At 39.5% G+C, this 15646-nt stretch overlaps 2 protein-coding genes across 6 annotated transcripts in view; both read left to right on the top strand.

The window, feature by feature from the left end:
- Nucleotides 1-15646, top strand: part of TMEM108 (transmembrane protein 108) — a 364869-nt gene that overhangs the window by 285883 nt on the left and 63340 nt on the right. The window lies entirely within an intron of this gene.
- LOC106006813 (40S ribosomal protein S4-like) overlaps nucleotides 9362-15646 on the top strand; it is a 34417-nt gene continuing 28132 nt past the window's right edge. The window contains exon 1 of the mRNA XM_013061410.2: nucleotides 9362-9430. Within this exon, the coding sequence (XP_012916864.1) occupies nucleotides 9362-9430 (69 nt within the window). The remainder of the gene's footprint in view (nucleotides 9431-15646) is intronic.

Below are 15646 nucleotides of genomic sequence, written 5' to 3'. Positions count from 1 at the left end.
CCAGAGTTCAAATGTTATCAAATTAGACTCTTTAATCAAAATATGTTATCAAATCTATTTACATGTGCCCTAATAGTGGTTCTTTTTTTTTCCCAGTGTTCCAAGATTCATTGATTATGCACCACACCCAATGCTCCATGCAATACATGCCCTCCTTAATACCTACCACCAGGCTCACCCATCCCCAACCTCTCCCTTCCCAAACCCTCAGTTCGTTTCTCAGAGTCCACAGTCTCTCATGGTTCATCTTCCCCTCCAATTTCCCCCAATTTTTGAGAACTCTCTGCCTAACCCAAAGTTTTTCTCCTATATTTTCTTCTAGAAATCTTACGGTTTAATTCTTACATTTAGGTTTGTGTGTCATGGTGAGTTGATTTTTGTGACAGTATGAGATAAATATCTAATTTCATTATTTTTGCATGTGGCTATCTGATTATCCCAGCACCATTTGTTGAAAATACTTTCCCCTCTCCCATTGCATTGTCTTGATACTTTTATCAAAAATCAATTTACTGGGATGCCTGGGTGTCTCAGTTGGTTAAGCCTCCAACTCTTGATTTTGACTCAGGTCATGATCTCAGGGTTGTGAGATTGAGCCCTTCATCGGGCTCTGTACTGGGTGTGGAGCCTGCTTAAGATTCTCTGTCTCCCTCTCCCTCTGCCCCTTTCCACTCCCACTTGCTCTTTCTCAAAAAACAGAAAAAACAATTTGCCATAAATATAAGGATTTGTTTCTGTCCTCAGGTCTCTTCCATTGATCTATATGTCTATCCTTGTGCCCTTAACACATTCTTTTTTTTTTTCTAACTTTTTATTTGAATTTCAGTTAGTTAATATACAGTGTTATCTTAGTTTCAGGTGTGCAATATAATGAGTGATACAGCAATTCCAAACATCACCCAGTGCTCATCACAAGTGCACTCCTTAATCCCCGTTACCTATTTCACCTATTCCCCACCATGGCCCCTTCCCCTCAGGTAACCATCAGTTTGGTCTCTATAGTTAAGAATCTGTGTCTTGGTGTGTCTCTTTTTTCTCCGAGCCTTTGCTCCTTTGTTTCTTGAATTCCACATATGAGTGAAATCATATGGTATTGATCTTTCTCTGACTCTGTTACTTCACTCAAATTTATACTCTCTAGTTCCATCTATGCTGTTTCAAATGGCAAGATTTCTTTTTTATGGCTGAATAATATTCCATTGTACATACATACCACATCCTCTTTATCCATTCATCAGTTAAACTTGGGCTTCTTCTGTGTCTTGGCTATTGTAAATAATGTTTCTATCAATATGGGGTGCATATATCCCTTTGAATAAGTGTTTTTGTACCACATTGTCCTAATTACTGTGAATTTATCGTAAACTGTGCAATCACGTAGTGTAAGTCCCCTAACATTGTTCTTTTCCAGAATTGTTTTGGCTTTTCTAGGTCCTTATAATTTCCATATAAATTCTAGGATCTGCTTGTCAATTAGCCTATTAGGATTTTGATAGAAATTTTATCAAATTTATAGGTCACTTTGAGAGAATTGACCTCTCAACATAATTGAATGAGTTTTTAAAATAATGAAAAGTTGTTTTTTGTAAATAACTTCAAACTTATAGAAAAGTTTTAAGCATAGTACAAAAAAACACATATATCCATTATGCACACTCATTAAATGTTAACATTTTGCCCATTTGCTTTAACATTTGAAAAGAAATTGCATATATCGTCTCCTTAATCCCTAAATGCCTTAGTGTGCATTTCCTAAGGATGGCATTCTCTTGCATAACCACAGTAAGGATACCACCTTCACTAGGTTTAATTGTACAACACTTTCCTCTGAATTATCAATATTCCAATTTTACCAATTAGAATTGCTTCATAGCATATTTATCACCTAAACAGAATTCAATCTGGAATCACATAATCCATTCTCTTGTCATGTTTCTTTCCCTAATCTGGAACACTTCCTGGGCCTTTCTTTGTCTTTTATAACATGGACAGTTTTGAAAATACATTTTCAAAAAACAACCAAAAACTTCATAAAATGTTTATAGTTTTGGAAGTAACTTAAATATTGTTTTTTTTAATTTTTTATTTTTTATAAACATATATTATTATCCCCAGGGGTACAGGTCTGTGAATCACCAGGTTTACACATTTCACAGCACTCACCAAAGCACATACCCTCCCCAATGTCCATAATCCCACCCCCTTCTCCCAAACCCCCTCCCCCCAGCAACCCTCAGTTTGTTTTGTGAGATTAAGAGTCACTTATGGTTTGTCTCCCTCCCAATCCCATCTTGTTTCATTGATTCTTCTCCTACCCACTTAAGCCCCCATGTTGCATCACCACTTCCTCATATCAGGGAGATCATATGATAGTTGTCTTTCTCTGCTTGACTTATTTCGCTAAGCATGATATGCTCTAGTTCCATCCATGTTGTCGCAAATGGCAAGATTTCATTTCTTTTGATGGCTGCATAGTATTCCATTGTGTATATATACCACATCTTCTTGATCCATTCATCTGTTGATGGACATCTAGGTTCTTTCCATAGTTTGGCTATTGTGGACATTGCTGCTATAAACATTCGGGTGCACGTGCCCCTTTGGATCACTACATTTGTATCTTTAGGGTAAATACCCAATAGTGCAATTGCTGGGTCATAGGGCAGTTCTATTTTCAACATTTTGAGGAACCTCCATGCTGTTTTCCAGAGTGGCTGCACCAGCTTGCATTCCCACCAACAGTGTAGGAGGGTTCCCCTTTCTCCGCATCCTCGCCAGCATCTGTCATTTCCTGACTTGTTGATTTTAGCCATTCTGACTGGTGTGAGGTGATACCTCATTGTGGTTTTGATTTGTATTTCCCTGATGCCGAGTGATATGGAGCACTTTTTCATGTGTCTGTTGGCCATCTGGATGTCTTCTTTGCAGAAATGTCTGTTCATGTCCTCTGCCCATTTCTTGATTGGATTATTTGTTCTTTGGGTGTTGAGTTTGCTAAGTTCTTCATCAAAATCCTTGAGGAGAACACAGGCAGCAACCTCTTCGACCTCAGCCGCAGCAACATCTTCCTAGGAACAACGCCAAAGGCAAGGGAAGCAAGGGCAAAAATGAACTATTGGGATTTCATCAAGATCAAAAGCTTTTGCACAGCAAAGGAAACAGTTAACAAAATCAAAAGACAACTGACAGAATGGGAGAAGATATTTGCAAACGACATATCAGATAAAGGACTAGTGTCCAGAATCTATAAAGAACTTAAAAATTATTTTAAATTACATTTTAAGATACATGTTCTTTGTTTTTTCTTTGCCTGTTTCCTCCTGATAACATTCATGTCATGTTTTCCAAGTTGGAATGCCACTTAAGTGATGGCGTGTCCTCAGAGCAACACATCTGGAAGCACATGATGTCTGATGTCCATTTGTCTCTTATTGATACTAATTTTCATCACCCAATCAAGGTGGTGTCCAGTTTCTTCACTGTATAACTACCATTTTCTCCTTACAGTTAGTAAGTCCCCTTTCATTTTGGAACACATTTTAGATTTTTTCAGTATTCTTCGCATGGAGAGGAACTGCTCCTTCACTTGCAGCACTGTTAAGTAATTGCCACCTTGTGTAAAGCGAGCATTAAAACATGAGGGCCTTCTTCTTTGCCAATTTGGATGCCTGTAATTTCCTTTTGTTGTCTGATTGCTGAGGCTAGGACCTCTAGTACTATGTTGAATAGCAGTGGTGATAATGGACATCCCTGCCGTGTTCCTGACCTTAGCGGAAAAGCTTTCAGTTTTTCTCCATTGAGAATGATATTTGCGGTGGGTTTTTCATAGATGGCTTTGATGACATTGAGGTATGTGCCCTCTATCCCTACACTTTGAAGAGTTTTGATCAGGAAGGGATGCTGTACTTTGTCAAATGCTTTTTCAGCATCTATTGAGAGTATCATATGGTTCTTGTTCTTTCTTTTATTGATGTGTTGCATCAAATTGACTGATTTGCGGATGTTGAACCAACCTTGCAGCCCTGGAATAAATCCCACTTGGTCGTGGTGAATAATCCTTTTAATGTACTGTTGAATCCTATTGGCTAGTATTTTGTTGAGTATTTTCGCATCTGTGTCATGAAGGATATTGGTCTATAGCTCTCTCTTTTGATGGGATCCTTGTCTGGTTTTGGGATCAAGGTGATGCTACACACACAAAAATAGACTCAAAATGGATGAAGGACCTCAATGTGCGAAAGGAATCCATAAAAATCCTTGAGGAGAACACAGGCAGCAACCTCTTCGACCTCAGCTGCAGCAACATCTTCCTAGGAACAACGCCAAAGGCAAGGGAAGCAAGGGCAAAAATGAACTATTGGGATTTCATCAAGATCAAAAGCTTTTGCACAGCAAAGGAAACAGTTAACAAAATCAAAAGACAACTGACAGAATGGGAGAAGATATTTGCAAACGACATATCAGATAAAGGACTAGTGTCCAAAATCTATAAAGAACTTAGCAAACTCAACACCCAAAGAACAAATAATCCAATCAAGAAATGGGCAGAGGACATGAACAGACATTTCTGCAAAGAAGACATCCAGATGGCCAACAGACACATGAAAAAGTGCTCCATATCACTCGGCATCAGGGAAATACAAATCAAAACCACAATGAGGTATCACCTCACACCAGTCAGAATGGCTAAAATCAACAAGTCAGGAAATGACAGATGCTGGCGAGGATGCAGAGAAAGGGGAACCCTCCTACACTGTTGGTGGGAATGCAAGCTGGTGCAGCCACTCTGGAAAACAGCATGGAGGTTCCTCAAAATGTTGAAAATAGAACTGCCCTATGACCCAGCAATTGCACTATTGGGTATTTACCCTAAAGATACAAATGTAGTGATCCAAAGGGGCACGTGCACCCGAATGTTTATAGCAGCAATGTCCACAATAGCCAAACTATGGAAAGAACCTAGATGTCCATCAACAGATGAATGGATCAAGAAGATGTGGTATATATACACAATGGAATACTATGCAGCCATCAAAAGAAATGAAATCTTGCCATTTGCGACAACATGGATGGAACTAGAGCGTATCATGCTTAGCGAAATAAGTCAAGCAGAGAAAGACAACTATCATATGATCTCCCTGATATGAGGAAGTGGTGATGCAACATGGGGGCTTAAGTGGGTAGGAGAAGAATCAATGAAACAAGATGGGATTGGGAGGGAGACAAACCATAAGTGACTCTTAATCTCACAAAACAAACTGAGGGTTGCTGGGGGGAGGGGGTTTGGAAGAAGGGGGTGGGATTATGGACATTGGGGAGGGTATGTGCTTTGGTGAGTGCTGTGAAGTGTGTAAACCTGGTGATTCACAGACCTGTACCCCTGGGGATAAAAATATATGTTTATAAAAAATAAAAAATTATTAAAAAAAAACATGAGGGCCTTTTTAATGTGTATTTAAGGCTTTTCTCTAATGCATGGATGATTCAAATTAAAGAAAGCTACTACAAATTATATGACCGTTTTCTTATCCACTGTAATCTAATATAAGATTAACTCCTTTCCGCTGTTCTATTAATATCTCCAGTCAAAGACTTGCCTGATTTTATCCCTACCATGCCTATTCATGAATAAATGGATATGGAGCTGTGTTCCTGTAGGAATTTTTAAGGGTTTTTTTTTTTCCCTAGTCCATCAAATCAAGATAAACAGCTCAAAAGAAAAGAAATGTCTCAGACTTTATTGGAAAGAATAATACTTAAAGAAAAAAAATTTTGGTAACTTAAGAAAATAAAAATGTTGATGACAAATCCAAAGCATGTGCCATGTCTCATCATTATCTCAGCATTCAGTTAATAAGAAAAGATGACAGCCTTGTTATTAAATCATGTAGATGCTAATTGAAGGCACAATCAAATAGGAGGATCAGTTGCTTTCAAAACACTTTCAGATTATTAGCTGTGATGTCAGTGATAGACCTATTTCTAATTCATAAACTGATACATCTAGGAACGTGCATGCACTGCGAAGGAATGGTTATATTCCTTGGTTATAATAATAATTATATGGTTATATATTATATAGCTGGTTTTCATGGAGAGCCTCATTCTCAAATGAGAGCCTCCTTCTCAAAGAAGAGTGACTTCTTCACATCTGAAGATGTAAGCATCCCTCACTTACATATTATAGCCAAGGTCACCAGAGAGCTTCTGCATATTAAAACCATTTCTCCATCTGCTCCTATTGAGGTCTAAGGATGGTGAGGATCTTCTAGTGATTTATAGCATGGAATCTGTCCTGTTGTTAGTGGATGAATTAGGCTTTGCCTAAAATTCTATGAGGCAAGGACAGATGGCATAAGTTTAAGATTTGAAATCCACCCCCCAAAAAAAGACTTGAAATGCCCCAGTTCTTAGAAATGGCTCAACCTAACCCCCAAAGCTCATTCCTATCAATACATCTCTCTGGGAGAATAATAATGGCAGTGACATCTTGGATTTGCATAGTCCTCTGCCCTTGCAAAGCACACCTGAAGTATCTCCTTTGAAGCAGTAGAGCCAAATGCCTTGGTTCAAGTCTTGGCATCACCATCTCATGACTGTATAATCTTAAAGTTGTTTGACCTTGTGGTGTCTCAGATTCTCCATCTGTAATGGTAGTTCCCTGCTCATAGTTGGTTGCAGGAACTAAATGAGATAATTTTGATCAAGTGCTTAGAACAATGCCTGGCACACAGTAATACTTAATGCAGGTTATCATCATCATCTTAATATTGTATGAAAGAAGGTAAAGGCATAGATTAATATCCTGTTCTGATGGATGAAGAGTCAGAAGGCAGCAGTTTAATGACTTGCTTGTGATCACACAGTAATTGATGAGTCCTAAAACAAAAAAAAAAAAAAAAAAAAGCAGTCTAATCTTTAAGGTTAGGTCTATAGGGAGGGTCTCTTCTTCCTGTAATCTTCTGAGCATTTCATCATATTAATTTTTTTCTTAAAAGATTTTGTTTAGGGGCAACTGGGTGTCTCAGTGGGTTAAGCCTCTGCCTTCAGCTTGGGTCATGGTCTCAGGGTCCTGGGATCAAGCCCCACATCAGGCTCTCTGCTCAGCAGGGAGCCTGCTTCCCTTCCTCTCTCTCTGCCTGCCTCTCTACCTACTTTTGATCTTTGTCTGTCAAATAAATAAATAAATCTTTATTTTTTTTTTTTTAAAGATTTTATTTATTTATTTGACAGAGAGAAATCACAAGTACACTGAGAGGCAGGCAGAGAGAGAGAGAGAAGGAAGCAGGCTCCCTGCTGAGCAGAGAGCCCGATGCGGGACTCGATCCCAGGACCCTGAGATCATGACCTGAGCCGAAGGCAGCAGCTTAACCCACTGAGCCACCCAGGCGCCCAATAAATAAATCTTTAAAGATTTTGTTTATTTGAGATAACGAGAGAAAGAGAGAACACAAACAGGGGAAGGAGTAAAGGGAGAGGGAGAAGGAGGCTCTCCACTTAGCAGGGAATCCCATGCAGGGCTGGATCCCAGGATTCTGGGATCATGACCTGAACCAAAGGCAGATGCTTTCACTGACTGAGCCAACCAGGCACCCAAATTAAATGGTTTTGAAGCATAGGAAGCCTGAGGACCTCACCTGGATGTACAGAATAAGAATTAGACCAAACTGCATATCCACAGAAATATTCAGTCCCTCACCCAAGCTCCCAGGCCTACCAGAGCTTGGATCTGTGGTAGCTGCCAGACACAGATTCATTGAGGAACCAGTCAAGATGAAGGCAGAAACAACACAACCCCCACGGTTCCTGCCCTTTCCAGGCTCCCAGCTACCCCAGCAGGAAATCTCACTGACATGCTAGTTCTACCAAGCCCAGTAGCCATAGTGACATTAGCAAATGTATATAGTTAGGTTCCCCTCAGAAATAAAGACCAAAGAAATATCTGAGAGTTGGATTTTTAACTTCAGATCTCTAGGAAATTAAAATTAAATTTGATCCTACTTTGACAGTGGACACCATAGAAGCACCTTTTTGCAAAATCATTTTCCTTTTTATATTGCACATTAACATTAGAAGAAAAAGGACAGAACACATAGTTGAATGAACACTGGTATTATTCAGTGATAAAGAGATAAAAAGCATACACACATAGTCTACAGTTTTAGCTAGCACCTATTCTCAAAGTAGACCTCCTTACTACTAAGATCCAGGGACAACTTAAAGCCCTGCAGCTTTTCCTGAAACATGCACAAATAACAAAAAGAAAAGAGAGAATAATAAAAAGGCAAACACTGCTTCTAATAATCAACTATTCTGGAGTTCCTGCTTCATTAGGTATTTCATTAATCATGCAAAACAGGAAGAATAAAAGGAAATACACATATGAGTGAGAGGGATAAAAGGACTTTAAAAATAGAGAAATAAGTTCCTCACATTCTTTTAAAAAAAAGCCCTATGACCCAGCAATTGCACTATTGGGTATTTACCCTAAAGATACAAATGTAGTGATCCAAAGGGGCACGTGTACTCGAATGTTTATAGCAGCAATGTCCACAATAGCCAAACTATGGAAAGAACCTAGATGTCCATCAACAGATGAATGGATCAAGAAGATGTGGTATATATACACAATGGAATACTATGCAGCCATCAAAAGAAATGAAATCTTGCCATTTGCGACAACATGGATGGAACTAGAGCGTATCATGCTTGGCGAAATAAGTCAAGCAGAGAAAGACAACTATCATATGATCTCCCTGATATGAGGAAGTGGTGATGCAACATGGGGGCTTAAGTGGGTAGGAGAAGAATCAATGAAACAAGATGGAATTGGGAGGGAGACAAACCATAAGTGACTCTTAATCTCACAAAACAAACTGAGGGTTGCTGGGGGGAGGGGGTTTGGAAGAAGGGGGTGGGATTATGGACATTGGGGAGGGTATGTGCTTTGGTGAGTGCTGTGAAGTGTGTAAACCTGGTGATTCACAGACCTGTACCCCTGGGGATAAAAATATATGTTTATAAAAAATAAAAAATTATTAAAAATAAAAAAAAAAAGGAAGAGGAAGACTGGGAGAAATGTACCAAAGGGTTGAGTGGTTCCTTTGAATGGTGAAATTGTGGATGTTCAGTCTGTTTTTCTTTCTGTCTGTAGGTATCCTCTGTATTTATTCTAATATATTTTACAATAGAAATTGAAGGAGGTTCATTTAAAAAATATTTTTAGAAAAAATTTGGTACCCATTTGGCCCCAATTATAAATTTATACAATTCCTCTGTAGCATTATAATTTAGGGAGCTGTGTGGTCGCTAGGTTTCTTTCCATCCCAGGGAGCCTGTGCTCTATAAGAGTGCAGCCACTATGCCTGGTACTCAACAAGTGGAGTTCTGGACCTTGCCATTACAAGGACATGTGCAGATAGAAAAACAGGTGTGAATATCCTTTCTGTGTGGATAAACCTTAATCGTGCCTCTGGAATTTTGAGAATGAATCCAAGTATCACTGATGGCATACATGGTCATCAGTTCACAGTATGCAAGACCAAAGGACAAATAAAAAAAGACAGGGTCTTGGGGAGATGCAAACCAAAAGCCAGAAGACTTTCCAGGTGAGTTGGCACAGAGCAGGAAAAGCTGGGTAGCAAGCCAAAAGACAGAGGCCAGGTAGCTAAGGCCCTCAGGGATCACGTTGTGGGTAGAGAAAGTTCCCTGTGTAGGAAAAGGAATGCCAGTGAAAATGCCAGTGTGGCCTGGATGGGATGGTTTTTAAGCCCCTTTAAGCTTCTCAGAGTGAGGATCTATTCAAATGTGAACTACAGCTATGTCATTGTGAGTAACTGAAAAGCATTCCAAGTTCCTGGACTGGCAGGCATTCTCTCTGTTTCTACAGCCCTATTATTGCCCATCTAAATCTGACAATAGGGAAATTGAAAGGGATTCCTATCCCCAAAGAAGACATGCATTGCTGTTACCATATTACTATAATGGCTTTTTTAAATGTATGCCATTCCCTTGATACAAGATGCTTGACATGCTCCTGGTAAATATGCTGAGCTTTAACACCTTTACTACAGAAGCAATAAACATTATCTCAGCAGGAGGAAAAGAAAGATTTTTGCCAGATCTTAAAGATCTTGGCAGATATCAGTACTATGATTTTTATAAGAAATTAGAGTCTCCAAATTGTGGGTAATGGATTTACAGATTGCCCAGATGGCTTAGTGAATAACAGATTGGAAACAAAACAAATTATAGGCAGGAACACAAACACTAAACCAAATTTTGAAAATAAGTGGAGTAAAAATCTAAAGAGCATTAAAAAATAGTAATTATTTGTAACCTTTAAGGTCATCTTGGTTAAAGATATAATTTGGTGTGGATACCCCAAATAACAACTGAAAAGGGGTTTTTTCAACATGGTTCAATCATACCAGCTATTAACTAAGTGCCTTTTACGTGCCAGATACCATTCTAGAAGTTAGGGACACAGCAGCAAACAAAACAGATCAAGTCCCTGCCCTCACGGAGCTGAAATTCTAGTGGGGAAGGACTAATAAAACAGGAATAAATAAGTGAAATATATGGTACATGAGATGATAGTACATGCAATGAAGCAATCTAAAGCCAAAACAGGGAATAGATATATCAAAGAATGGTGCTTCAACTTGGAAAGGGGAGAAATGATTTCCAGAGTGGGAAGCAGGAGGCTTCAGCAAGTCCTTTCACTCTGATCACTGTACCTCTACCTGTCACGTAAAACAGACTGTGTATGTCACGAACAAGCTCTTATAGGTCTGGTCTGTGGCAGTGCTTTGATGACAGAAGGAAAAGTGAGAAACAGATTGGATTTCAAACTTTGACAGTAATTCACTAAGTAGGGTTCTTTTGTGCCAGTGATACAAAGCCACAAATTGCCCAGGAGGCTTCTGCTTGGGGTGGGTGCTCCGGGAAGTCACCAATGGTGCTTTCCACTCCTGTGGTAATATATGGGAAGAGAAAAACAGGAATAACTGATTGCATCTTGAAGATCGTACGTACAGACTTTTATAATTGGATCTTTAACCTTTTTTCTTAGAATTCACCACCTGCTAGGCCCTGTCATTTTTCAAGCCCATTTTATAGGTTAGGAAATTTAAAAATAAAGATTAAGTAACTTGCTCAAGTTCATATAGTCAGTTGCAGTTCAAGGATTTAAACCCAGATTTCTCTGATTCCAGAATCTATAATCTCCACTATACCTGGCCGCATTCTTATAAGTGCCTCATTCCTCACCTAAAAATCTTTCCTATTTATGATGCACCCAACAAAACCCAGAATTTGGGACACTATACCAGACAAATTACCTTCTCTTTTCAGGAAACAAACTGCAAACAAAGAGAGAGAGAGAGAGAGAGAACATGGGAAATTACTTATAAATTAGAAGTGATTTAAGAGACAACCAGTTTCAACACTGAAAAGAAATAAAATAGAATAAAAATAAAATGGAATGGAGGGACGCCTGGATGGCTCAGTTGGTTAAGCAGCTGCCTTCGGTTCAGGTCATGATCCCAGTGTCATGGGATCGAGTCCCACATCGGACTCCTTGCTCGGTGGGGAGCCTCCTTCTCCCTCTGACTCTGCCTGCCACTCTGTCTGCCTGTGCTCACTCGCTCTCTCTCTCTCTCTCTCTCTGACAAATAAATAAATAAAACCTTTTAAATAAATAAAATGGAATGGAAAAAAAAGAGACAACCAGTTTCAATGTTTAGACCTTATTTGGATCCTGATTTGAACAAGCTATTTGAAATTAATATAGGAAATAGATTCAGGAATTTGAACACTATTGGGAGTTTGATAATATTAAAGAATTATATTTATTTTTTTAGGTGTTAAAGTACTGTGGTAATGTTTCTTTAAAAAGAGTTATTTTAGAGGTTCTTACGTAACATTTTCCAGAGGAAATGATCCAATGTCTGGGATTAACTTCAGAATAATGTGTTGGAGAGCATGTAAATAAACAAAATTGACCATATGTTAATTACTGTTATACCTGGGTCATAGAACTTTTTATTCTATTTTCTCCAGTTTTATATATGCTTTAAGTTTTCCAAAATAGAAAGTAAAACCAAACCAAATATCCTAGGATGGTGAATGCGGAATTGGTTGCACTGACTACCTGTCACTGTCTTTAGTGCTATCTCCTCCATTAGACAGGGGACAAGAACCAAATCTAATGGTCAAAGGCCATATGCCACTGCCTGTTGCTGCCTTGGCTTATAGAGCTGGCTTAGACATTGGACTTTCTGCCCATGCTAGAATCTCCTGTTTGGAGTCTGCAGCTTTAATGCAAGCAGCCCCATAGACCATCTCACCCAAGGAACCCAGGAGGCAGTGTGACACAATGGAAAAAAAAAAAAGACCCTTAGAATCAGAATGTCCTTCACTGGAAGTTTGGCCTTATCCTTTAGTAGCCGCCTAACATTGAGCAAAACCATTCACCTTGCTGAGCCTAAAGGAGTTGTGCTGAACAAACAGAATAGCATAAACCTAATGGAAAAGCATAAACCCTAAAGATCCCTCCCAAGAATCTGGGACCTTAAATGTACCAGTCAGCTGAGATACAACAGTGAATCAGAAGTGGTCTCTATAACAAGAGTGACTGACATTTTTATAGATCATCTCTCTTTTCTACCGGACTATGTGCCCTGAAAGGAGGAACCATACCTTGTGTTTGTGTGTGTGTGTTCCCAGCATAGTGAGGTAGGAAGAACATGGACTCGGAATCAGTCTCCTAGGTTCAAATTCTGACTGTGCTGCTTACTAACTGTGGCGCCTTTGGCAAATGTTTTAACCTCCTTATCTGGGAAATGGCAATGATAATAATGCCCACTAAGAAGATTTAATGAAAGAAGACATTCAGGTGCTAAGCTTATAGCTGGGGCTCAGAAAATATTAGTTTCCCATCACCCTCAGGTACTCTCTCTTGATGCTTCTGAATGAATGAATTAACTAGATGTTTCTCTGGAATGTGGGTGCCTCAGAGACAAATCACCAGGTTTTTACTGGACAAAGGCACCTGGTTGGATTCCTCAGGCTCTGTACCTGAGTGTGGACTATTCACCCTGAAGAAAGGTGGCTTTGTCTGTCTTGTGCAAAGCTGCCAAATGGGCTATCAGTGTCCCTGCTCAAAAGAAAAATGAGTTACCTAGAGAAAGGAATTTGTTTTTATAATGCATGACTCATAGTAGTACCAAGAGTCAAGAGGAAAAGTAACTCCCAATTGATGTTGTCAGAACACTGGGCCTTCTTGGAAGCCAACCACATTTTTAGACCATGTTAAAATTTCTTCTTGGTTGATTCAGGACTCTAGCCTAGGCATCATAGTATCAAGGTTATTATGAAGAAAAAAGTATGAAAATGCCACTTTCCAAAAGGGCTATCTGACTAAGGTGGCCACTCTGGGCCTGGCTGCATTCAGGACTCATTTCCCCCAGGCCATCCTCAAGCCACCACTCTGCATGCTCAGCTTCTTATTGATGTCAGGTGAATCTTCAGTGGAGATAGGAGTCCCTTCTGGCAAGCATCCATGAGCAGAAAGATCCAAGGGCTGTTGCTTCCTTTGAAGTATCTGAAAAGGTGCTGGCTTTCCAGAGTGGCGTCAAGATCATTACGTTGGGTGAGCATTTATACTTTCTCTGTCCCTGTCACAGTCTTGTTATTACATCCCAGAAACTCTAGGCTGCAGAGGCTCTATGATTCCACTTTTCTGAAAGAAAAGAGCAGAAACAAGGATCATTTCTGTAGATATTTTAGGGGTGAAAGTTAAAATGATTCTAAATAAAGCCTGTCAGGACAAGCAAAGGCAAGAGAAGAACTAAGAAAATTTTGAAAAGAAGAGCAACAAGGTTCAGTGAAGGAAGGTGATGAGCGGAAGGCACACATAATAAGAGTGAAAAGTGAAATACCTAAGTAGACAATTTTTTTCCGAGTGCTTAACCAGTTGCTCTGGTACCATTTGTTGAAAACAACTTTTTCCAATACCACCTTTTCAGACTAATTATTTCATCTTTGTGGGGATTTCTATTTAGTTATATTTTAACCTGTTTCTGATCCTCATGCCAGTGTCTTACATTGGTATCTCAGAAGGCTACTAGCCTGAAGGGGTTTGGGTCTGCATTCAGAACTGATGTTAGATGTGTGCTTTTTCAAATAGGGAAATCTTCTCTCTGTCATTCTGAATTTTGGAACCTAACACCATGAGGTCAGAAGGAACTCTTTCTCGGGCAGTCATGTTCTCCTAATAAGGAATTCATTATTTGTGCCCAAGTATAAGATTATGCTATGAACTCCCAACCACAGGGAAATAAAGGGGTATTGGAAAGAACTTTAAGCTTGCCATCTATAATTAAGAGTCTGGTAGAGATCAATGAAAGTTCCCATAATTTGATCAGTCTTTCCTTTTGTTACATTTCTCACTACTGCATGAGCTCTCAATGACCTGCTTACTGTCTGGAGTCCCCAGCCAGGCTCAGCAGAATGTTTTCCCTTTCACCCTGCAAGAAGCAGAGGCACTGTTTGGTTGTTTCTACCCCAAGCAGGGTGAGAACAATGTTATCAGACATTTGCAAGCAGACAGCAGGATTTTTCCTAACCTCATCCTACCGTTTTATTTCTCTTGCTATCAAACTATGTTATGGCTACAGGGTCAGTCCACCCTCAGAGAACAATAGACAGGGAAAACAGTATGTTTTTACTTAGTGTCCATTTTATAGTAGTATATAGTATAGTGTCCATTTTATAGTATAGTATAGTATAGTGTCCATTTTATAGTAGTGTCCATTAATATAGTGTAGGACTAAATCTGGACAACACTCTCTGAAATTCTATGCCACAGGTTCCTCTAAATAATTTGGCGGGGGGAGAATTACAGGAAGGAAAAAAGGCGAAGATGGTTATTCATTCCTCCCTTTCAGCCTCACTGTGTTAAACCCATGCTTCTGTTTTAAATCTTATTGTACTGTGGGGGTGTTTGTTTATCTCTCTATCACCCCCCCTCCAGCCTCTATGAGCTGCCTAAGAATGTTAGGACTATTTTAATCATTTTCATAATATAGTATGGTCTCAGGAATATAGTAGGCGGTAAATAGTGTTTGAGAAATTATTAAATGAATGAGTCTTGGATCTTATGTGACAATACTAGCATTTTGTTAAAAACCCCATTCCTCTGTTCAGTTCAGCCACACTGTGTGTATGGCAGGTGCAAGGGCGAAGGAAAGCATCTGCTTTAAAAAACAACATCCCCACTGTTGCCTAATGCCTTGGAACATTTTCCAGGTCTGTGTCACTAGAATCAGGGAAGGAATCTGGGAAATGAGATTGAGCTTTTTGCTGAGAGAGATAAATATTGTTATCTAAGCAGGTGACACATTGCAACATGAGTTTATTGATGCCTAGAGCCTGTGACAGTCTGGCTGTGACTGGCAGAGCTTTGCTGGGTCTTGTCTCTGCCAGACAGGATCCCAAGACTTCACAGAAAAGCTCTAGTGAGGAGTAGGAAAATCCTAGAAGTGGCGGAAGTCTGACTTTCAATTCCTCCTTTACCCTGCAGGTTTAACTCTGAGCAGCTTTGCTGATCACATAGGAACATCTTTTGGGAGAGATTTTACTT

The sequence above is a fragment of the Mustela putorius genome, unplaced genomic scaffold, assembly GCF_011764305.1.
Source record: "Mustela putorius furo isolate JIRA1106 unplaced genomic scaffold, ASM1176430v1.1 tig00003834_pilon_pilon_pilon, whole genome shotgun sequence".
Classification (NCBI taxonomy): domain Eukaryota; kingdom Metazoa; phylum Chordata; class Mammalia; order Carnivora; family Mustelidae; genus Mustela; species Mustela putorius.
This window is presented reverse-complemented; position numbering and strand designations above follow the sequence as displayed.